The 24,825-nt window shown below is 46.7% G+C and overlaps 1 protein-coding gene, 1 non-coding gene and 1 pseudogene across 2 annotated transcripts in view; 2 read left to right on the plus strand and 1 right to left on the minus strand.

Annotated features, from left to right (window-relative positions):
- The window catches only part of LOC106609322 (metallophosphoesterase domain-containing protein 1), a 45,637-nt gene extending 30,732 nt beyond the window's left edge, over window positions 1-14,905 (plus strand). The window contains exons 5-7 of the mRNA XM_014208000.3: window positions 9,213-9,328; window positions 10,610-10,723; window positions 11,431-14,905. Of these exons, the coding sequence (XP_014063475.1) occupies window positions 9,213-9,328; window positions 10,610-10,723; window positions 11,431-11,552 (352 nt within the window). The 3' untranslated portion in view covers window positions 11,553-14,905. The remainder of the gene's footprint in view (window positions 1-9,212; window positions 9,329-10,609; window positions 10,724-11,430) is intronic.
- A 1,009-nt stretch (window positions 14,906-15,914) lies between these two features.
- Window positions 15,915-24,825, minus strand: part of LOC106609261 (EF-hand calcium-binding domain-containing protein 6-like) — a 33,803-nt pseudogene continuing 24,892 nt past the window's right edge.
- On the plus strand, window positions 19,044-19,118 carry trnaa-ugc (transfer RNA alanine (anticodon UGC)). The gene has a single exon. It is a non-coding gene; the product is annotated as a tRNA-Ala (tRNA).

A 24,825-nucleotide genomic window follows, 5' to 3' on the forward strand; every position in this document is an offset into this window, starting at 1 on the left:
AACACACACACACACGTACATCCACAGAGAGACGCACTTCCTCATCCCCTTAGTCTTTCTTTGTCTGCCAATCTTCCTGTCTCTGTCTGTTTGTCCGTCGGACTCTCTCCCCCCCCCCCCCATGTTTCTCTTCTTCTCTCATTCTCTCCTTCCTTTCTCTCTTTAACACTTTTCTGTCAAGTGTATCCACTTTGCGAGAAGACGTAGGTGGCGGCATGTGGACGTCCACATGAAATCCCCCCCCACCCTGGCGGCAACGTTAGTGCAACGTTAGTGCAACGTGTCTCTGTGCATCCTGTGAGATCAGCATCCGACGGGAGCTCATTATCGCTGGGCATGAAGTCGTCTGTCAGGACCCAGCAGATTTGTCATCTCTCAGTACCTCGCACTACCCATCCAGGGATAGGGGGAGGAGAGGGAGAGAGGAGGGGGGGGGGGGGGGGTTTGTTCGGGGTAGTTGGCTACAGAATCTGGAGAAACTCACAGAGCATTTCATGACCATCGCAGGGTAACTATTCCCGACAGTGCATTTCATAGGGATCCATGACAGATGTGCCATAGTGTGACAACGCGTCTTAATATTGGAACCTTGTGAGGAGAAGGTGACATAATTGTGTTTACTGCATATTGCTTGAGATTGTATCGGCGACTTTGTTGTAACTTATAAATTCATGGTAAAAATACTTGTTTTGAAAAAGGGCAGTAAATTGCTGAGACATTGTCAATAAAAGCGTTCTTTCCTCCTCGTTCTCTCGGGTTAATACGGTAAGAAATGCTTTTAGCCTGATTTAGTTTCAGAGCTTCCCTTTCTGTTTTATGATGCGGTGTAAAACACCAGAAATATTAGTGATAATGCGATAGTGAACGACCCAGATGTCATATTCTGCCGTGTAGCCCGAAGTTCCTTCAAAGTCCTGTGTCTGTTTAACATTTACATTTACGTCATTTAGCAGACGCTCTTATCCAGAGCGACTTACAAATTGGTTTAACTACTAGTAGTCTGTCCTAAGTCCCACTTTAATGCATGTCACTGATGTAGTTTTGACGTGTGTGCAGATGTACAGTTGCGAAGCGTAAGCTATAGCACAGGTATAGGAGAGACGTGTGTGAGAGGCTCAGTCCCTGATCAAACACGGTTTCCTCTGAGATTGGGAGATTCTGACTGGGCTAGTTTCTGCTGAGCCGTAATTTTCTGTTTCTGAAAAAAAAAAGGGAGGGGGAGAGGGGCGGGAGAGGAACGCGAGGACGGACAGCGATGCGTTTGTCTTTTCTGAAATCCGACTTGATTACAGAGGAAGAGCAGCAGGCAGGAGAGAGGGAGAGGAAGAGTGACAGAGGAAGAGAGGAGAGCAGGAACAAGAGACACATCTATTCATCTGTCACTAACCCTACGCATCAGTCCCTCTGTTGCTCTCTCTCTCTCTCTCTCTCTCTCTCTCTGTCTGTCTGTCTGTCTCTCATTCCTCTTTCTTTATCTATCTGGTGGTACATCTGTATCACTCTTTTTTTCCATTTCTAATTCTTCCTTCTCTTTTCTGTCTTTGTCTATCCGTCTCTCCTTCTCCCTACAGTATATCGTATATTTCTCTTCCCCCTATTTTTTCCTCTCCTAATTCCCTCCATCCCTCATCGTTCCCCTTTAGAGGAAGTCTGCCTGCGATTTATTAAATGCGGGAAACATCAGTCTATAGGGAGACTGAGACCTGCCAGGAGGTGTGTGTGTGTGTGTGTGTGTGTGTGTGTGTGTGTGTGTGTGTGTGTGTGTGTGTGTGTGTGTGTGTGTGTGTGTGTGTGTGTGTGTGTGTGTGTGTGTGTGTGTGCGTGCGTGCGTGTGTGCGCATGTGAGTGTTTGAGAGAGTGTTTGTGCATGCGAGTGTGTGAAAGAGTGTTTGTGCATGCGAGTGTGTGAAAGAGTGTGTGTGCATGTGAGTGTGTGAGAGAGTGTTTGTGCATGTGAGTGTGTGAAAGACTGTTTGTGCATGCGAGTGTTTGTGCATGTGAGTGTGTGATCGACACGGGGCGGTGGGAACAATGTTTCAGCATTTCACCAAACAAGCAGAATTAATGACACAGTGGAGGAGTAGATATGAGAGAGAGAGAGAGAGAGAGAGAGAGAGAGAGAGAGAGAGAGAGAGAGACGGGTGACAAACACAGGTGGGAGCTCTGGGATTTATGGGGGGGGGTTAGTGGTTGGTTTAGACAGCAGCTGCGCTTCATTGACGGGGCTCGCTGTGGGAATGGATGAAACCAGCTTGATTTGACAAAGAAATGTCGATTTTCGAGAGGAAATGTACAGCCAGCTTCACAGCTATATAATATTGTTGTGTGCTGCTGCTAGTTTAATAAAGATGAGTTTTTTTATTGACAGAATATATGCTCTCCTTTGAGAAAGCCCTATAAGAACAAACATGGAAGGTGTTGGGGGTTCTTGGGTTGTGTGCTGCTGCTGCTGATGAGTGTGAAAGCTGTAAATGAGCACAGCTGTGAGGCTGACTGCTACTGGCCCAGAGCACCAGGCCTTACAGACTTCACACAAGACAAGTGTCTCTGTACCCATCACTGTTTTGTTGATGAGGCTTGGTGTGTGTGTGTGTGTGTGTGTGTGTGTGTGTGTGTGTGTGTGTGTGTGTGTGTGTGTGTGTGTGTGTGTGTGTGTGTGTGTGTGTGTGTGTGTGTGTGTGTGGTGGGCGGATCTCCCTGCACTCTGTCACAGATGGGCTCTGCGACGCCACGTGCATCTGCTCCAGTTTCACCAGGACGGTTGGACGCTCTGAGACTACTGCTGTATAGGGGTGTGTCTGTGTATAACAAAATGTGTATATCAGCTCAGAGGGAGTTGTGCAGGTGTGTGTGTGTCTGTGTGTGTGTGTGTGTGTGTCAGCCCCGGGGCCAGACATTGACTGGTGTAGCTCAGTGACTGTACTGTGTTTAGTGGATGAGAGCTCGGTGGTAGTCCGTCACCTAATCCTCCACCCACCCAGTGCTTAGACCCCCAACCGCGCTCACCGCTCGCCTGCAATTAAACCATTACAGAGACACACAGGCGCTGAGAGAGGGAAAGATGGGAGGAGAGACAGACTACAAAACAGCTTGATTTCCCATGGGTCAACATTTACAGGGTTTCCCTGTTTCAGTGTCTTGTGTGTGTTCATATTTCTTTCCGAAGTTTTAGCGTGCGTGTTGTGTGTGTGTGTGTGTGTGTGTGTGTGTGTGTGTGTGTGTGTGTGTGTGTGTGTGTGTGTGTGTGTGTGTGTGTGTGTGTGTGTGTGTGTGTGTGTGTGTGTCAGCCCGGTTCCTCCTGACCCTGCTGGGTGTTACATAAGTCACGCTGAGGGCCAATATGTCCCCAATCTGCCTCTCCACAGAGAGAGGGGAAGTGGGGATGGGGGCAGGTAGAGGTAAAGAGGTGGAGAGGTGAGATTAGACAGGAAGAGAGGGAGGGAGAGAGTGGGTGCTCACTAGATGACAGTAATATAGGAGGAATAGATGGGTTGAGTTATGGTACACGGATAGATACAATGAAGATGGAGAATGACAGATTAAATAAAGACATGGGGAAATGAAGAACAGGACGGTACGGTGGTGTTGAAGGACTGTTCTGTAGCTCACACAGGGAAAGGGGGGGGGATACCTAGTCAGTTGTACAACTGAATGCATTCAACCGAAAATGTTCATCGACATCATCGGTGCCCGGGGAGCAGTTGTTGCTGGGGGTTAACTGCCTTGCTCAAGGCCAGAAGGGCTGATTCGAACCAGCGACCTTTCGGTTACTGCAGGCTGGGCTGGACCCTGTCACATTTCTTATCCTCCTGACGTCAGCGTCAGATATACAGTACTCTGCCTTTCAGCATTCTCTCTCTCTCTCCTTCCCCATCTCTTATTTTCCCTCTATCCCACCTTTCTTTCCCTCTCTTTCAAGCTCCCTCTCTCAGCATCAGTGTCCGTCCCTCTCCCTTTCCCTCTCCTTCCCCTTCTCTCTCCCTCCGTCTCAGTAGTCCTGCTGTGAGGATCAATCTTGCTGGGTGGACTGGCTTGTGTGTGTGTGTGTGTGTGTGTGTGTGTGTGTGTGTGTGTGTGTGTGTGTGTGTGTGTGCTTGGTAGTCATGATTAAACATCAAAGTCTGTACATTAACCATTGTGTGTGGGAGGGAGAATAGTGTGCGCTGAGAAAGCTTTAGAGTTGGGATTAATACTGGAAAAGAGAAAGAAACCTATTCCTCTGTAACATGAAATAGCACCTTCTTGGAGTCAAACTCTCTCCTGCTCCTCCCATGTACCAGCGCGGGGGGGGGGGGGGGGGGCTATGTGTCTGTAAATGACCTTATAACTGTCCTATTGAAAGATTTGAATCCTACTGTGTGTGATAGAGAGAATGGGACAGAAGCAGTGTTGATGCTACCTCTTAAACCGACTCGTTTTAAAATGGCTCCTCACTGGCTCATGGAGTAGACTAAACAAAGAGGACAGTGGGAGATATCAGACAGTCAGAGGACATAGCGTACCTAGTAGTATTTAATAGTACTTAATACTGACAGAGAGAAGTTCCCTCAGAGTAGAATGTGTTGTTTGTGTGTAATTACCCTGTAATAGTGAGTAGTGTTAACAGTCTGTAGCCTGTGTTTGAACTAGCCCACCTAGCCTCCAGGCTAGTGAATGAGTAAATGAGAACAGGAAGACTTGTAAAAGCATCTCTAAGCAGCTCTGTTGACCTCTATCTGAGCAGTGGAGTCCCGACGGACCTCTCCCACCCCGCGAACACTTTTAATTGAAACAGGCTCTTAACGAGGTTGGGGGGGGGGGGGGTGATCATGTACGGAGACATGCGTCAAGTGGTGCGTGGAGGCAGGGGGGTTTACTAAGAAAAAGTCAGCTCTTAGGAGTGACGAGTGACAGCAACCCCCTTTAGTATTACCCAGATGTGCGCACACACTCATACACACATGCGTACACATGCGCACACATACAGTACACGCACATACACACAGTCTAATAAGAGCACACAAGCAGAGTGTGTGTGTGTGTGTGTGTGTGTGTGTGTGTGTGTGTGTGTGTGTGTGTGTGTGTGTGCGTGCGTGCGTGCGTGCGTGCGTGCGTGCGTGCGTGTGTGTGCGTGTGTGTTTTCCTCCCCTTCCTTCCAGGCTGTTATTAGGGTCGTTAAGTCGACAGTAGCTCTTAATTAACTCAAGCTGAGGTGATGATGGTGGGGTGTGATCCACTCTGCTTCTCTGAGAAATAGCAAACTTGAAATGAACACACACACACACACACACACTCCTATAGCATACACACATTCATTAGCTGTCTCTCTGGTTGCCCCTCCTCTCTCATCTATTCCGTCTTCCTATTCTGCTTCTCTTCATACTGTCTGTCAAAAGATATATAGAGAGAACCCAGACGTGTTCTATGCTGTATAGATACCACTCTCCTGTGTTCTCGCTCCGTTTTTCTTCACCTCCCTTTCTCTACCTCTCTCTTTTCTCCTGTCTCACAACATCACTAAAGCCATCTCCCTCTTTCTCTCTTTTGTCTCCTGTCTCTCTTTCTGTATTTCTCACCAAGCCTGTTCCTCTCTAGACCTCAGGATAAGTCTGGAATTGATTTAGATTTAAAATTCCTATCTTCTGGCATGCTGTTTTTCTTCCTAACGACTGTGAAGTTAACCAAAGTGTGTGTGTGTGGTTAACGCCTCGCGCCCCTCAGCACTGCCTGATTCGTTAATCATTCATGGGGCTTTCTCCAATGATATCATTAAGCTTCCGAATGGAGAAACCTACACACACACACACACACACACACTGAAATAGTTACACGTACACATTACCGAGAGCGAGACTGATCTCTTATTTGTTTTCAAACCTTCTATAATATTACCCTGTTAAGTAAAGTGGTGTTTTGGGTAAACCTCTCTCTCTCTGTCTCTCTCTCTCTGTCAGTCTCTCTCCGTCAGTCTCTCTCTCTCTCTCTCTCTCTCTCTCTCTCTGTCAGTCTCTCTCCGTCAGTCTCTCTCTCTCTCTCTCTCTCTCTCTCTCTCTCTGTCAGTCTCTCTCCGTCAGTCAGTCTCTCTCTCTCTCTCTCTCTCCGTCAGTCTGTCTCTCTCTCTCTCTCTCTCTCCGTCAGTCTCTCTCTCTCTCTCTCGCGCTCTTTAGAAAAGGGGAAAAGAATCACATCAAATGAAAGTGATTTTTACGCTGTAGTTTTTTTCCCAGCGTGCTTTGCTTTGCCCCTAGACGACGCCTAGGGATCCGGAGCTCTAACTCAAACATCTGTTTCCTTCTTTTTCATATCCGTAACAAATAACAAACCTATCTTTAATATGCTGAGCACGTCCCCAATTCTCCTCCCTAACTGCACCAAAAAACACTAGTTTATTTCTAATCCCTTTCCTGGTCAAATCCGATTCATATAGTGGAGATGTTATCCATAGTATTATATTCTTGTAGTTTTCGTGTTTAGACTGCAATCAGAAGAATCTGGGGTTTTCCTGGAGTGAAGTTAACACTGATTTAACTGTGAGAGTGTATCTTCCTACTGGGATAAGGATGTGACATGTTACACTGCTGACATGTTACCTTTTAGTCAGTCAGGTGAACTTTCAGAGTCATGTGCACTTTCAGAGTCAGATGCACTTTCAGAGTCAGGTGCACTTTCAGAGTCATGTGCACTTTCAGAGTCAGGTGCACTTTCAGAGTCAGGTGCACTTTCAGAGTCAGGTGCACTTTCAGAGTTCAGAGTCAGGTGAACTTTCAGAGTCAGGTGCACTTTCAGAGTCAGGTGCACTTTCAGAGTCAGGTGCACTTTCAGAGTCATTTGCACTTTCAGAGTCAGGTGAACTTTCAGAGTCAGGTGCACTTTCAGAGTCAGGTGCACTTTCAGAGTCATTTGCACTTTCAGAGTCATATGCACTTTCAGAGTCAGATGCACTTTCAGAGTCAGGTGCACTTTCAGAGTCAGATGAACTTTCAGTCAGATGAATTTTCAGAGGCATTTGCACTTTGAGAGTCAGGTGCACTTTCAGAGTCATTTGCACTTTCAGAGTCATTTGCACTTTGAGAGTCAGGTGCACTTTCAGAGTCAGCTGCACTTTCAGAGTCAGGTGCACTTTCAGAGTCAGCTGCACTTTCAGAGTCAGGTGCACTTTCAGAGTCAGATGAACTCGTGGATACTATTTTTATGTCTCTGCGTCCAGTATGAAGGAAGTTGGTGGTAGTATCACGATCCAATGCTAACTAGCGTTAGCGTAACGCCTGGAAGTCTATAGGTATCTGCTAGCATGCTAGATACTGTATAGTATGTGATTTTGGCCCTAGTGGTAGAAAATCCCAGACTTTTAACTTGAGACGAGCTGGAAGTGGGAACAGAAAGAAGAAATGCAAGTATTTACATAATGTACAAACTCACTCTTTTCTCTCTCATTCCCTTCATCTCTGTCTCTCTCATTCCCTTCATCTCTATCTCATTCCATCTCCATGTCTCTCTCAATAGCCCCTTAATTCTTTCTCATCTCCCCTTCTCCCTTTCTACCCCCCCTTCTCTATCTCTCTCTCTCTCTCTTTCTCTTTTTATCGAACCCTCTGTTAGGGAAATTACAGTCCAATAGCGATTACCAGAGAAAAGTGTTTTTCCTCTTCATCTCTCCATTCAGATATGAAGAGGGGATGGATGGGTTGCGTCTCAAATGCCACTCTATTCCCAATACAGCTCTGGTCAAAAGTAGTGCACTAGGGAATATGGTGTCATTTGGAACGCAGATGAGACTGGCAGCTCATCTCATTTTAATTGAGACATCCATGTTAAGACGGACATGAATATTTAACCGGCCCAATTAATATGCTAAGGCCAATTTAAATGTTTTAAAATTCACTGTGTAAATTATTGAAATTGCTTTCACTGGGAACTTCAGATGTTTCATAAAGTGTTTAGGCTCTGATGTCCCGAAGTGATGGAATTTTAACGGAGTAGATTCAAGCTGAAATGGGACACCGTTTCCCATGATGCATCTCTCACTCTGTCTCCTTAACCTTTGGGACATCACCAAATGTATCCTGCTGTATTATACCACTAGATCTCTTTAATCAAGTGTGTGTGTACATGTGTGTGTGCCCCCCCCCACCCCACACACACACACACTCTTACTTGCATACATACACGAACGGGCAGGAAATGATAAAACAGCCTCCATCTGACGTTCCACTGAAGCGCCAAGCGACGGACGGCGTGGCGCCGATAAAAGTTGGCTTTTCCAGTGACTGCTCTCTGCAAATTAAAAAAAGCCAGCGGTACGAGAGCTAACGGCGGCGTCATCGTGGTTACACAGGCGTGGCTCGCCTTACGGTACAGAGGAAGATGGATCTGAGGACTCATTGTTAGTGACATGTTCATTTCTCCACCGTCACTCACCCACCAGAGGCGTCCGCTATCAAAGTGAAGGGACACGGACCCAGCCGCCAAGTCCCTCTCTTCCTCTCTCCTCTTTTTCTCTCTTCTCTTTTCCCCTCCCGTCCTGGAAGGCTCCAATGCCGACTGTGGAATCAAGCAGACGTTAATGTTTAATGTTGAGGTTTTATATCCTAGCGCTTTCTGCCTGCTCCTCTACGGTTCTGTCTAATTTATACTATTGTACTTTGTACGTGGCAGCAGTGGTGTTAAATTCAAGTTCGGAGGGAGTTGATTTGATTTGTCAGAGCAGATGATGGAGGTTCAGAGGTTAAGTGCCATTTTGGCTATCACACTTAATCTCTCCCCCCGCAGGGTTCTCCCCCCGTAGGGCTCTCCCCCCGCAGGGTTCTCCCCCCCATAGGGCTCTCCCCCCGTAAGGCTCTCCCCCCGCAGGGTTCTCCCCCCCATAGGGCTCTCCCCCCGTAGGGCTCTCCCCCCCGTAGGGTTCTCCCCCCGTAAGGCTCTCCCCCCGTAAGGCTCTCCCCCCCGGGAAGGTTCTCCCCCCGTAAGGCTCTCCCCCCGCAGGGTTCTCCCACCGTAGGGCACTCCCCCCGTAAGGCTCTCCCCCCGCAGGGTTCTCCCACCGTAGGGCACTCCCCCCGTAAGGCTCTCCCCCCGCAGGGTTCTCCCCCCGTAAGGCTGTCCCACCGCAGGGTTCTCCCCCCCCGTAGGGCTCTCCCTTATTAGAGATGATGATCTGATGGGTGATTGTGTTGACAGTGATATGATATACTGTATTAATCTCTCTCTCTCTCCTCTCTCTATCTCTGAGCCAGGCAGCCATGGTACTATGGCTGGGGGTTCAACCTGCCAAGAGGTCAGGCTCTGCTGGACAAGTGGAACCAGATCCCCGACTCCACCGACATACTGGTCACACACTGCCCCCCACTGGGTGAGGGAGACATTACACCTGTGGGACACAATCACGAGATATCATCGCACACACGTTACATACACACGCACATTCACACACGCACATGTGCGCACACTCAGTGCTTTGATAGACTGTCAAATAAGTAATACTTTTTGAATAATCTGTAATTTATTCCTGTTATCATCCTCGTGTAAATATCTACCCACACTTACATACACATTTGCATAACACACGCACACTTTCACAGCCCATCTCCCGCTGCAGCTGGGAGATGCTCAGACGAGTGTGTGTGATTGATTTCTGTGGCTGCTGCGTGGCGTCTCGCCTCTAAACACAGGGAGTTATTTTCCGTTCAGTTTAGCCAAGTGTCTCCAGCTCCCCTCTCCTCATAAGCCACCGGCATATGGAGCAGCTACAGCGGGCCACTAATGCCTATTAGAGGGAGAGACAAAGAGAGGGATAGAGAGGAGGGGGAGAGAGAGGGAGAAAGAGGTGGGGAAGAAGGAGAGAGAGCGAGAGAGAGGAGGCTGGGGAGGAGAAGGAGAGAGAGGGAAAAAAAGGGTAGGGGGAGAGTACAGAGTGCGAGAGGTGGGGAAGAGAGAGAGAGAGAGACAGAGGGAAAGAATGAAGAGGACAGAGGTGTGAGGGAGTGAAGAGAGAGATGGACAGAGAACTACAGAGAGAGCGTTGGTCTAGAGAGAGAGGAAGAGAAAGACACAACAGAAAGCGAGGGCTAGACGAAAAGTGACCGAGTAAAAAGAGTGAGAGGCGCGGTTCGTTCGCACTGCGGCAAAACCCGTCGTCTTTTATGGGGCGCGATAAAGCAATGGAACGGAGATGGAGGAGAGGAGGAATATGGCCTCTTTTTATCTAGCGCTGAGGAGGAAGTTACACAGGAGGAACAAATCTGTATGAAAGCTGTTTACTCACCAGCTGCCTTAAAACAAGCAGAGAATTAGTTGAGTGTCCAGAAATGGAGACAGAGCCATTACTCTTCACATCACAAAAGTCTCCACGGACTTGTAAAGTAGCCCAAAGTGATTCGATTTTTTTTTTGTTTTGCTGAATTACATTTACTTATTTCGAGCTTTTCACTAGATTTCAAAGCACTTTGTGTCACCCCATCCACCACCAACGTGTGCATGGCACAAGACCAGTCCTGATAGTGTTTCTATAGACTCAGCGGTATGCTTCCTATAGAAGTGACACTAAATCAGTCTCTCTCTCTCTCTCTCTCTCTCTCTCTCTCTCTCTCTCTCTCTCACACACACACACACACCCGTGTCACACTGTGTGTAGGGTTCCTGGACTGGGTTCCTAAGAAGATGCAGCGGGTGGGCTGTATGGAGCTGCTCAACACTGTCCAGAGGAGAGTACAGCCCAAGCTGCACGTGTTCGGACACATCCACGAAGGTACACACACACACACACACACACACCTTCATTGTGTATAAATGAGGTTTCTCATACTGCTACACAAGCCTACATGTTTAGATTATCGATCTTGTAGCACAACGTCTTTGGAATGCGCCATTATGACTCGTTTATGGATTCTTGCCACGAGGCAGTATTTGATTCTATTAAAGGCATACATTATGCCTGGAAGTGGTACTACAGCGTCTCATCCAGGCCAGGGGGGACTGGGAGGCCTTCTCTCCAGGCTGAGAGATTCTTTTTTTGGGGTTAGCAGGTCAGCGTGGGTCCCCTGGAGCACCATGGCCCCTTCGGAGAGGACCAGATTAGTAACTAGATCAGATTCACACAGGGAGGAACAGGCCGGATTTAGCCCTGCGTGTGGATCTGAGCGACTGAGATAGATTGGGAGCAAGGAAGAAGGGAGAGAAAAGGAATTGTAGCTTTTGTCATTTGTCACACGTTCTTTACATCAGACCGGTTCATTCTGAGTGATCGAAAAAGGCCAAAAAGTATCTCACCTGTAAACCATTTCCTACATGTCAAACCAGATGCAGTCGCCGCTGTCAGTGTTAAATGTGGAGAGTTGTGTCAATAAAGGGAAATGTAGAGAGAGTGTAAAGAAGTCAATGAATAAATGAGTGTTACTGTCAGTCTGTCTTTCTCTCCCTCTCTAACAGTCGTCTCCCCTCCTCTCCCTCCTCCAGGTTATGGTATGATGACAGACGGCACCACCACGTTCGTCAACGCCTCGGCCTGCACCGTCAACTTCCAGCCCATGAACCCGCCCATCGTCTTCGACCTGCCCAATCCCACCAGGACCACATGACTAGAGAAGCCCCGCCCTGCTGAGCCCCCCTCCAATCAGGAGCCAAGTGGTGGGAAGGCAGATAGGTGAGGGTGGTGGGCAGGTGTTGGTGGAGTACGGTATATAGTCAGGGCTCTAACGGATGCTGTGTGTGTGTGTGTGTGTGTGTGTGTGTGTGTGTGTGTGTGTGTGTGTGTGTGTGTGTGTGTGTGTGTGTGTGTGTGTGTGTCCAAGTCTCTTACAGACGATGTGTGTGTCTAAAGAGACGGGCGCTGTTGCCAATCCTCACTTGGCAAATCCATCGATGTTCTTTTATATCTGTCATTCCTTTATTTCAACAAAAGCTCTTACAAACTCGAAGGTAAGGCAAAAGACAGACCCCAGATGCCTCGTCTATCATATGAATATGTCAGCATTAGTCTGTAAATCTTCTGTTGCACTTCTACTGCACTGACAATCTGGCCTGGCTGTCAGGTAGAGAAGAGGACAGGGGGAACTTTGTCTGCTGTGTCATTGTTTTTCTCTCAGAAGAAGACACTGGATAACTCTCATTCTCTCCTTGCTTCCTCATAGAGGACTCTGTTAAAGCCACCAGTGGAAGTGGCTCATTGGCGACGTTTTGACATTGTGACAGTGTGGTCCACCGTTCATTTGAGACCTTCCCTGGGGAGTGATTGAACACTTACCAGTAGGGTTTCAGAACATTAACCCAATGTCCATGTTTGACTTTGTGGAGCTGTTTGCCAGCACAGAAAGGATACCCCTGACAGTACTCTGATATCACACTTCCTGCGCTGAAGATTAAAACACTGCTTTCCCATCATCCCTTTTTCTCTTGATCCCTCTTTTCCTCTGCCCCTCTAGTTTCACTCTCCCTCTCTCTCTCTCTCTCTCTCTCTCTCTCTCTCTCTCTCTCTCAGGCCTTGGGCATGGTGGTGTGTGTGTGTGAGATCAAAGTGTGTATGTGTGTGTGTGAGAGAGATCAAAGTGTGTGTGTGTGTGTGTGTGTGTGTGTGAGGGCAGCGGGAGGTCTCTGCCACGGGCTGTGTGTGAGTATAAGTGTCAAACGTGTTGACACCACTCCCCTGGGTCTCATTACAACTCTCACTCTTAAGCCTCTTACCAGGGGAGAGGGATCTCTTCTCTTCCTCTCTTCCCTTCTGTTTTTTCCCCCTCTCTCCTTCTTTCCCCCCTCCATCCCTCGTTGCATGTGTAATAAGCTCAACCGTCTCATCCCTGGCTCATGTGCCGTGATCCTGACAAGTTTATTCCGAGGTCACCGGCTGAGAAGTCTGCAAGATTTTGATTCCTGGTACGGAATACTGGAAATACGTAATAGCCAACGGAGCGGATTGGCAAATGTGTTCACTCCCGACCCTGTACAGAAGCAGCGGTGTCTGGAATGTTCTCGCTGCTCCATGGTGCCCTTTCTGGGAGAGATGTATCATGGGAATGAACTTTGAACTCTTAGTGGACCAATGGATGACGATGAGGTGTAGGCCTAATGTACCGTAACTGGTCAAGAAGTCGGAACTGTACATCTACGTCACGTCATTGTAAAAACATGTTAGCAATCAAGGATTACTTCAAATGTTGTTAAATAGTGTGTGTGTTGTTAAAAAAGAGCCAGTGCAGAAACAATGTTTACATTTTATTCTAAGTTCAGTTCTTTCTTGTATAGGCTAATAAATGCTTATTACTGTATAATAATATCTGCACTATGTTACACTCTAAAAATGCTGGGTTGTTTGGTTGACTCAACTCACGAGTTCTTTTCTTTAAAAACTTCAGGGTTATTGACGCTGGGTGCTGGGTTATTGCTGCCGGGTTATTGAGTTATGACCCAGCGGGTCAGATCAGAAGACAGGAGGCGTAGTTTAGTAGGGGCGTGGCTTTCAGATACTGTAGTTCTGTTCAGCCAGCCATGAGAGTAAATTACATCCCTGTTTATCTGTCCTGTTGCATAGTTATCACATATTAAGGTCGAACATTTAAAATTTTGTAGCTTCAATGACGCTTACAGAAGTGTATAAGTTCCCTAAAACCTATGTAAATCCCATTGTTGGGATACAATAAGGTGGTATACCTTATAATATATAATCTTAATATTACAGACGAATGTGTGAAAAACATGTTATTGACATTTTAATTTGCAGTATGTAAATTTATGATGATGAACAGGAATGACATTTACTCTCACGGGTGGCCAATAAGATCTAGCTGAAAGCCACGCCCCTAATAAACCACACCTCCTGAAAATAGCCTAAGGATTACGTTAAATAAGACCCAGCTTCTAGGTCAACCCAGCATGAGAGTCAAAAATACCCAGCTGATGGTTACATTAACCCATGTTTGGGTAATCCCAACAACCCAACATGTTGGGTCATTCATGCAACCCAACTGGCTTGGACAAAATAACCCAACATGTGTTCTGTCCACTATTTAACCAACGCTAAATTGGGTTGTTTTTAGCCGCTAATTTTTTTGAGTGCACGGGGTTACCCACACCCCGTGTAGCTATTATTAACTCTTTCATGTTGTCAAGCAGTTGTCTGCGTAAAAAAGGGTAACAGTTTTCTTTCGAAAGAACTTGTGAATGAGCGTCCTTCCTCTGCTCGTCTGGAAGCCTTTGGTTGGCTAGCTGAGCTCAAAGTGTGGTTAGCATAACATGACAACATCCCTGTTTGATCTCTCTCTGCTCTCAGACATTATATATGAACATCCCCTCTGGCTATGTTTTATTCCCAGGGTCACTGGGCTTTCACTGCTGTTCTGCACATTGTGCTAGCTGGGCTACGTCTTAATGGGGCAGATTAGTGGGCTGTTGTAGGAATAGGATAGAGTGTTTACAGATAAGTGGGGGGGGGGGGGGGTCAGTGTCTGTATCATCGTACTTTCTTTTAAGGATTTCTGCGGGGGAAAATGTCTGGTTTTTTTTCGCCATTTCTTACTATTCTCTTTCAACCATAACTTTGAAATGACTCACTTTTTATGCACTGTGCCTCAATAGCTGTATTCTGTATTTCCTGTTTTCTTTGAAAACTCTGAAGTTTTGCCGTTGTATTTCTCGTTCGTTCCTTGGGGCATGCTGTTCTGAATCTAATAACTTTTGATGACAATCTGCTTGTATTGTATATCATTGTTACCATTGTTTGGGATATACTAACTATTGTTTTTTTTATTGCTTTAATGATGTACAATATTTTTTCATGTGAAAAGAGAAAAAAATCCAACCATTTTAGAATGGTATTGTATAATGTGTTGCCCCTGGAGACAACTCTGTAAATGTAAAATACCTTTCTTAAAACTACCTGCTTCTGGTTTTCTGAGAGATTATCTACACAAATTTAATTAAACCTTATCTGTGACCAATGGATCATCCCTCCTTTTCTTCCCCAAACTCTTTCTTTGTGTAAGTTTTCCTTTTTCCTGGCGATTATTTAAAAAAAATTCAACTTGGCTCTTTTGCACCAATCAAACGTATCTGTGTCTCATATCAATTATGTGGGCCGGGACCAGAGGTAATTTCCAGTGTCTAAACCTGAGTTCTTCATGTCTCATTTGATAGCTTGGTTCTTCCACACCTCTGCACATTCTAATGAGAACCCTCGTTCAAATAATTACAGCAGTAATCCCAGAGGAGATGGGGTAATTTATTTGCGGATGGTTTTTCGCTTTACACCATTATTACAGTACCTTTCATATAGACTCCCATCTCCTCTCTCTCTTTATTTTCCTTCTATCCATCCCTCCCTCTCTCTCTTTGTCTGTCTTTCCACGGTCTCACACTCCATCTCCATTGCCCCCTTCCGTTTCTCGCTCTCTCTCCATCTTTCTGTAGATTATTTAAATGATATCTCTCTCTCTCTCTCTCTCTCTCTCTCTCTCTCTCTCTCTCTCTCTCTGGGTTCTGTCTTGCAACGGTGATGCCGTCTATCTCATGAATGACAAATGCCCTCTCCTTCTCCTTGTCATCCATTTCGTTTCCCGTCAGATGAGAACAAAGACAGTCCCCTGCGTGTAGCAGCATCCGTACATCATCCAAAAGCACTTTATTTGGTTGGGTTTGGTTGGGAAAGCAATCAGTATCATAAAGTCACACAGCAGAGAGATAAATCGGTATACTAGAGGGAGAAAAAGCTGTAGATATGCCAGGGGAAGATATTGGGAGAAAACCCTCAACAATATATATTTTTGATAATACATCACTTTATATGTTTTAATTTATATGACATGATTTTGTAATAATTTGGTGTATCCCTCCTTCGCTCAGTGGTGCAGTAAAATGATAGCGATCAATATGGACTGATTTATCAGTGATAACTAGCTAAACCTTCACAGGAGCCTACAGTTGGGCCATAGTTAGAGGGCAGAGGTTAGAGGTCAGTGTGGGAAGCTCCGTAGGAAGTCATTGTAGGGGATCTTCCCCATAGTGTTCTTGTCAAAGATAGAGGTGAGGTGGAAGAATTCCTCCTCGGATAGGTTCACTCTGAACTGCCTTAGCACCTGTAGTAATACACAATCAGGATTATCTGCTGTGTGTGTGTGGGTGTGATTGTGTGACTGTCACGTGTGTGACATGTTATTAGTCTACAGCTTTTTAAATAATGGTCAAACAGTAGATTGTTGGACTATACCTTTCTGAATTTCTTGATGAAGATTTTGTCACTGCGGGTGTGGTCAAAGGTAACAAAGTTTTGCCTCATGGAGCGCCAGAACTCCTGGACCGGGTCATAAAGCCTCAGCATGGCTTCCACACACTGTCTACTGAAAACATCCACACTCATCTGAACCACAACCAGACCGCATCAGGACCACACAGGACCGGAGAAGACCAGAGAGGACAGAGCAGAGGACAGAGCAGCCCTAGGACCATGCCTCAGGACTACCTGGTATGATGACTCCTTGCTGTCCCCAGTCCACCTGGCCGTGCTGCTGCTCCAGTTTCAACTGTTCTGCCTGCGGCTATGGAACCCTGACCTGTTCACCGGACGTGCTTGTTGCACCCTCGACAACTACTATGATTATTATTATTTGACCATGCTGGTCATTTATGAACATTTTAACATCTTGACCATGTTCTGTTATAATATCCACCCTGCACAGCCAGAAGAGGACTGGCCACCCCTCATAGCCTGGTTCCTCTCTAGGTTTCTTCCTAGGTTTTTGGCCTTTCTAGGGAGTTTTTCCTAGGGAGTTTTTCCTAGCCAACGTGCTTCTTTCACATGCATTGCTTGCTGTTTGGGGTTTTATGAGTCTGGATCTGAGTACCTCCCCGACTCTTCACCGAATGCAAACACATTCTGGGCTGACTGATTGGAACACACATGGGTACAGTTTGATTGGTTAAAGACGATCCTCGTCACCACAAACGACTTGAATGATGGCAGTCTCAGACTAATGTATGTGGCGGACGACAGAGCAGCAGCAGAATCATTTCGTGTGAGTCGTCAGGCTAGGTCTCTGATTTATCACACAGATGGTTGGTTTGGTTAGTAGATAATGAGGGTTATAATTGTGAACCAAAGCCAGTACGAGAGGGGGTTTGGATGGTTTGCAGCTTGCAGGTTGCCAGACAAGCTCTCACCCACTCACTCTGGTGAGGCTTGGGGCCCTGCTTAATGCTAATGTTTAGTAGCCCATTGGGCGGGGATCTTCTCCAACCTGGCCACCCGCGTGTCATTTTTTGAAGCTTTTATTAACATACCTCATTGTGCCAAAAGCACACAAATCACCAAACTTGACGAATATGGTTGTCAAGGAGACAGCAGAGAGCCCGAGGGTGGGAGAGGTCCCCACTGAGTATACACAATCTGGAAACCCACCACCACCCCCTCGTTTTACTTTACATTCCCACTCCCCGGACACCGTCCCCAGAAAAAGGGACAGTTAATGAGCCAACAACGGACCAGAGAGAGAGAAAAGAGTAGTATGATAAAAGAGGAATATAAATTTTTTTTTTTCTCTCTCTCCCCAAATACTAATTTACCACAGTTCCTGCAGTAAAAACATTTATGTAAATACAGCACCGTGTTGACAGTAAGTTAAACTGGGGTGTACAATACCAGTGTAGTAGGGAGAGGTAGTTAAACAGGGGTGTACAATACTGGTGTAGTGGGGAGAGGTAGTTAAACAGGGGTGTACAATACAGGTGTAGTAGGGAGAGGTAGTTAAACGGTTGTACAATACAGGTGTAGTGGGGAGAGGTAGTTAAACAGGGGTGAACTAGTGGGGAGAGGTAGTTAAATGGGTGTACAATACAGGTGTCGTAGGGAGAGGTAGTTAAACAGGGGTGAACTAGTGGGGAGAGGTAGTTAAATGGGTGTACAATACAGGTGTAGTAGGGAGAGGTAGTTAAACAGGGGTGAACAATACAGGTGTAGTGGGGAGAGGTAGTTAAACAGGTGTACAATACAGGTGTAGTAGGGAGAGATAGTTAAACAGGGGTGGACAATACATGTGTAGTAGGGAGAGATAGTTAAACAGGGGTGTACAATACAGGTGTAGTGGGGAGAGGTAGTTAAACAGGTGTACAATACAGGTGTAGTAGGGAGAGGTAGTTAAACAGGGGTGAACAATACAGGTGTAGTGGGGAGAGGTAGTTAAACAGGGGTGTACAATACAGGTATAGTGGGGAGAGGTAGTTAAACAGGGGTGTACAATACAGGTGTAGTGGGGAGAGGTAGTTAAACAGGTGTACAATACAGGTGTTGTAGGGAGAGGTAGTTAAACAGGGGTGAACAATACAGGTGTAGTGGGGAGAGGTAGTTAAACAGGGGTGTACAATACAGGTGTAGTGGGGAGAGGTAGTTAAACAGGTGTACAATACAGGTGTGGTGGGGAGAGGTAGTTAAACAGGGGTGTACAATACAGGTGTAGTAGAGAGAGGTAGTTAAACAGGTGTACAATACAGGTGTAGTGGGAAGAGGTAGTTAAACGGGTGTACAATACAGGTGTGGTAGGGAGAGGTAGTTAAACAGGGATGAACTAGACGGGAAGAGGTAGTTAAACAGGGGTGTACAATACAGGTGTAGTAGGGAGAGGTAGTTAAACAGGTGTACAGTACCGGTGTAGTGGGGACAGGTAGTTAAACAGGGGTGTACAATACAGGTGTAGTAGGGAGAGGTAGTTAAACAGGTGTACAATACAGGTGTAGTAGGGAGAGGTAGTTAAACAGGTGTACAATACAGGTGTAGTGGGGAGAGGTAGTTAAACAGGGGTGTACAAAACAGGTGTAGTGGGGAGAGGTAGTTAAACAGGTGTACAATACAGGTGTAGTAGGGAGAGGTAGTTAAACAGGGGTGTACAATACAGGTGTAGTAGGGATAGGTAGTTACACAGGGGTGTACAATACAGGTGTAGTAGGGAGAGGTAGTTAAACAGGGGTGTACAATACAGGTGTAGTAGGGATAGGTAGTTAAACAGGTGTACAATACAGGTGTAGTAGGGAGAGGTAGTTAAACAGGTGTACAATACAGGTGTAGTAGGGAGAGGTAGTTAAACCTCCCTTAAGCCTCCCTGTGGCTCAGTTGGTAGAGCATGGTGTTTGCAACGCCAGGGTTGTGGGTTCAATTCCCACGGGGGGCCAGCATGAAAAGAAAAAAAAATGTATGAAATGAAATGTATGCATTCACTACTGTAAGTCGCTCTGGATAAGAGCCTCTGCTAAATGACTAAAATGTAATGTCAAAATGTAAACAGGGGTGTACAATACAGGTGTAGTGGGGAGAGGTAGTTAAACAGGTGTACAATACAGGTGTAGTAGGGAGAGGTAGTTAAACAGGTGTACAATAAAGGTGTAGTGGGGAGAGGTAGTTAAACAGTGGTGGACAATACATGTGTAGTAGGGATCGGTAGTTTAACAGGGGTGTACAATACAGGTGTAGTGGGGAGAGGTAGTTAAACAGGGGTGAACTAGTGGGGAGAGGTAGTTAAACAGGGGTGAACTAGTGGGGAGAGGTAGTTAAACAGGGGTGGACTAGTGGGGAGAGGTAGTTAAACAGAGGTGAACTAGTGGGGAGAGGTAGTTAAACAGGGGTGAACTAGTAGGGAGAGGTAGTTAAACAGGGGTGAACTAGTGGGGAGAGGTAGTTAAACAGGGGTGAACTAGTGGGGAGAGGTAGTTAAACAGGGGTACCTAGTGGGGAGAGGTAGTTAAACAGGGGTCAACTAGTGGGGAGAGGTAGTAAACGGGTGTACAGTACCGGTGTAGTGGGGAGAGATAGTTTGGGCCGCTCAAAGGGCTGTCTGACCGCTGGCGGTTCGAAGTTGAGGAGGAAGTGATGTAGGAAGTCAGGATATGACATGCGCCCACTGTCCCTCATGTCGAACTTTACGGCCAGCCGATCTAGCTCCTTCTGGGTCACACTGACGTTGAGGCCTTGGAGGATGTCTGTGACACACACACAGCCAGGTATGTAAGTGATTTTAATCAATCAAATTGTTTTGAGGTGGATTGTGAATTGAAGTTACATAAAATAATTATTGACTGGGGATAGCGAATCAGGCACTGCGCTGTACGTATATCACTCTGTGATTGGTTGTTTACCCAGGAAGCAGTTTGTGCTGATCTCTCTGTCTCTGTCTCTGCCCTCTTCCCTGCACCTCTGGATGTCCCTCCAGCAGCGCTGCACCTCCCCCTTCAGCCTCCTCTCCACCTCCCCACAGTTCACCAGGGGGCTTTCCCTCTCTCACCCCGCCGTGGACGGACACCTGGCCCTGCTGGACACACCCACCTCCGACTGGGGAGAGGGGGACAAGGACAGGGGGATTGATAATGTGTGTTACTTTCAGTCTTAGATTAGAAGAGATAAGGTATGTGTATTATGATTTGGATGCCATCCTAGTTAGGATTGGATATCACTTCTGGTCATTCCCAGAAGCTTACAGAACTAACCCTAATTAGGATGGCTTCTATAAAGCACCTTTTACATTTTTTTTATTTAACCTTTATTTTGGCAAGTCAGTTAAGAACAAATTGTTATTTACAATGGGTTAACTGCCTTGTTCAGGGGTAGAACAACATATTTTTACCTTGTCAGCTCAGGCATTTAATCTAGGAACCTTTCGGTTACTGGCCCAACGCTCTAACCACTAGGCTACCTGCCTAGTGGACTATCAAATGCAAAGATGGAGATATGTAAACTGATAAGCATCATGTATAGAGAGATCCTGTACCTTTGAGCGTTGGAGGTTGCTGCCTGTGGTCTTTGGCCTCTGTAGAGCTAGTGGGGATGATGACCTATCTATGGGGCCAAGGGATGATGGTGATACGGATTTCAGGGGACAGATGTCCTCTGGGTCTGTGGTCTTGTCCCTTATCCCAACAGCTCCACTGGCGTCCTTCAGGAACTCCCTGTACTCCAGATCCCCCAGTGAATGCACTGGCAGCTTCTCCCACACCCTCTCAAACTGTGGAGCGAGAGGAATTACACGTTTCGTACACACACATACACATCATACCCCACATTCTCAAACTGATATTCACACATACACACACCCTCACATTTACACACAAGCTTAATGAACTTCACAGATGACTAACATTCTCAATAAGTAGTCAATAATTATCAACACATACAAATTTGTTTTTGATTGCAATAATTAAAAACTAAGGAGAACTTGGCTGGCAAATACATCAAAAATGTAAAAAGCTCATTTACACACACACGCACGTATGCCTATTCCTGTTGTTTCTGCATGACAACCCATTGATAGAGTAGAACTGAATTGTGCCGAGTATTTTTGTTGTTGTAAGAGCTTAAATAAATAAAAAATGTAAGAAGCTATACTGTATGAGCCTGCTGAGACCAACTCCTGTCAGTTTACCTGGTCACACATCATTCTGAGGTCCTCTTTGGAGATGGTGTCGTTATGGGTGTGGTCCAAGTCCACCAGCTCCTTGGTGATGGTGTACAGGCGGGCGGAGACAACTTTCTCACTGATTGGCAGAGGCTGGGGTTGGGCGGGGAAACCTGCCTTACCCACTCTGTCTAACCAATCCTCAGGGGTCTGCCCACACACACACACACACACACACACACACACACACACACACACACACACACACACACACACACACACACACACACACACACACACACACACACACACACACAGTTCAACAGTACTCAACATCAGTTCAACAGTACTCAACATCAGTTCAACAGTACTCAACATCAGTTCAACATCAGTTCAACAGTACTCAACATCAGTTCAACATCAGTTCAACAGTACTCAACATCAGTTCAACAGTACTCAACATCAGTTCAACAGTACTCAACATCAGTTCAATGGTACTCAACACCAGTTCAACAGTACTCAACATCAGTTCAACAGTACTCAACATCAGTTCAACAGTACTCAACATCAGTTCAACATCAGTTCAACAGTACTCAACATCAGTTCAACATCAGTCCAACAATACTCAATATATGTTCAACATCTCTTCAACAGTATTCAACATCAGTAAATGTGTCTGCTTCCTGGCAAAAAAATACACTTTTCAGGGAATGAAAAAGGGTTTATTTTCAGATCTACAGTGGCAATAAAAAGTATGTGAACCCTTTGGTTACCTGGATTTATGCATAAATTGGTCATACAATTTGATCTGATCTTCATCTAAGTCACAACAATAGACAAACACAGTTTGCTTAAACTAATAACACACAAACAATTATACGTTTTCATGTCTTTAGTAAACATTCACAGTGTAGGTGTCACGTCCTGACCAGTAAAAGGTGTTATTTGTTATTGTAGTTTGGTCAGGGCGTGGCAGGGGGTGTTGCCAGTGCGCAGCTACAGCCCGGTGCGCTTGGTGAAAGCTCCTCACAGGTGTCATGCTAGAGCCAGCATCGAGCCAGGACCAGTGATGCAAGTTGCAAGCATCAGACCGCCGGTGAGGGTTCATGGCCCAGTGTATCCTGTTCCTGCTCCTCGTACTCTTCCTCCAGTGCGTCAGCCCAGTCCGGTACGTCCTGTTCCTGCTCCTTGCACTAGCCCTGAGGTGCGTGTTACTAGGCTGGCGCCTCCAAAACCAGCCCTACGCATCAGGTCTCTAGTGCGCCTGCCCAGTCCAGTACATCCTGTTCCTGCTCCTCGCACTAGCCCTGAGGTGCTTCCAGAGCTTCCGGTGACAGTTCTCCGTCCAGAGCTTCCGGCGACAGTTCCCCGTCCAGAGCTTCTGGCGACAGTTCCCCGTCCAGTGCTTCCGGCGACGGCCTACAGTCCAGAACCGACAGAGACGGCCTACAGTCCGGAACCGGCAGAGACGGCCTACAGTCCGGAGCCTGCAGAGACGGCCTACAGTCCGGAGCCTGCAGAGACGGCCTACAGTCCGGAGCCTGCAGAGACGGCCTACAGTCCGGAGCCAGCAGAGACGGCCTACAGTCCGGAGCCTGCAGAGACGGCCTACAGTCCGGAGCCTGCAGAGACGGCCTACAGTCCGGAGCCTGCAGAGACGGCCTACAGTCCGGAGCCTGCAGAGACGGCCTACAGTCCGGAGCCTGCAGAGACACTCTTCAGCCTTGAGCCTGCAGAGACGCTCCTCAGCCCTGAGTCTGCAGAGACGCTCCTCAGCCCTGAGTCTCCAGCGACGCTCCTGAGTCTCCAGCGACGCTCCTCAGCCCTGAGTCTCCAGCGACGCTCCTCAGCCCGAGGCCTCCAGCGACGCACCTCAGCCCAGAGCCTTCAGCAGTGGTCTACAGCCCTGAGCCTTCAGTGGGGGTGGGCAGGTTAGAATGGGGACTAAGCCCAGAGCCAGAGCCACCTCCGTAGTTGGAGGATTGGTGGGGGGGGTGTAGCACGGGAGCCATCGTTGACGGTGGCCACCTTCCCTTCCCTCCCTTAAGTTTGGGGTTATTTTTGTGGGGTTTTTGTTTTGAGGTGCAGTCGGGGTCTGCACCTTTGGGGGGGGGGGGGGGGGGGGTACTGTCACGTCCTGACCAGTAAAAGGGGTTATTTGTTATTGTAGTTTGGTCAGGGCGTGGCAGGGGGTGTTTGTTTTGTGTGTTTCGGGGTTTTTGGTTTATGTTCTATGTTATCTATTTCTATGTGTTTATCTAGCTTTTCTATTTCTATGTTAGTTTTGGCAATGACCTCCAATTAGAGGCAGCTGGTTGTTGTTGTCTTTAATTGGAGGCCATATTTAGCTGTGTTTGTTTTCACTTGTGTTTGTGGGTGGTTGTTCGTAGTATAGTCTGTGCACCTTACTGGACTGTTTTCGTTGTTTGTTTTGTTTAAGTGTTTTTTCCTTTAATAAATATATGAGATGAGCCCTTTACCCGCTGCGTTTTGGTCCACTCCTTACGACGTCCATGACAGTAGGGTGGAAAAAGTATGTGAATCCTTGGATTTAATAACTGGTTGACCCTCCTTTGGCAGCAATAAACTCAACCAAACGTTTTCTGTAGTTGCGGATCAGACCTGCACAACGGTCAGGAGAAATTTGGACCATTCATCTTTACAAAACTGTTTCAGTTCAACAATATTCTTGGGATGTCTGGTGTGAAGTGTTATCTTGTGGTCATGCCACAGCATTTTAAATCGGGTTGAGGTCAGGACTCTGACTGGGCCACTCCAGAAGGCATATTTTCTTCTGTTGAAGCCATTCTGTTGTTGATTTACTTCTGTGTTTTGGGTCGTTGTCATGTTGCATCACCCTTCCATTGGCGGACAGATAGCCTTACATTCTCCTGCAAAATGTCTTGATAAACTTGGGAATTAATTTTCCTGTCATTGATAGCAAGCTGTCCAGGCCCTGAGGCAGCAAAGCAGCCCCAAACCACGATGCTCCTCCACCATACTTTACAGTTGGGATGAGATTTTGATGTTGGTGTGCTGTGCCGTTTTTTCTCCACACATAGTGTTTTGCGTTCCTTCCAAATAACTCAACTTTAGTTTCATCTGTCCACAGAATATTTTGCCAGTAGCGCTGTGGAACATCTATGTGCACCTTTGCGAACTTCAGATGTGCAGCGATATTTTTTGGGGGACAGCAGTGGCTTCTTCCATGATGTCCACCCATGAACACCATTCTTGTTTAGTGTTTTACGTGTTGTAGACTCGCCAACAGAGAAATTAGCATGTTCCAGAGATTTCTATAAGTCTTTAGCTGACACTCTAGGATTCTTCTTAACCTCATTGAGCATTCTGCACTGTGCTCTTGCAGTCATCTTTGCAGGACGGCCACTCCTAGGGATAGTAGCAACAGTGCTGAACTTTCTCCATTTATAGACAATTTGTCTTACTGTGGACTGATGAACATCAAGGCTTTTAGAGCTACTTTGTAACCCTT

Source organism: Salmo salar, chromosome 07 (genome assembly GCF_965601325.2).
Source record: "Salmo salar chromosome 07, fSalSal1, whole genome shotgun sequence".
Classification (NCBI taxonomy): Eukaryota; Metazoa; Chordata; class Actinopteri; order Salmoniformes; family Salmonidae; genus Salmo; species Salmo salar.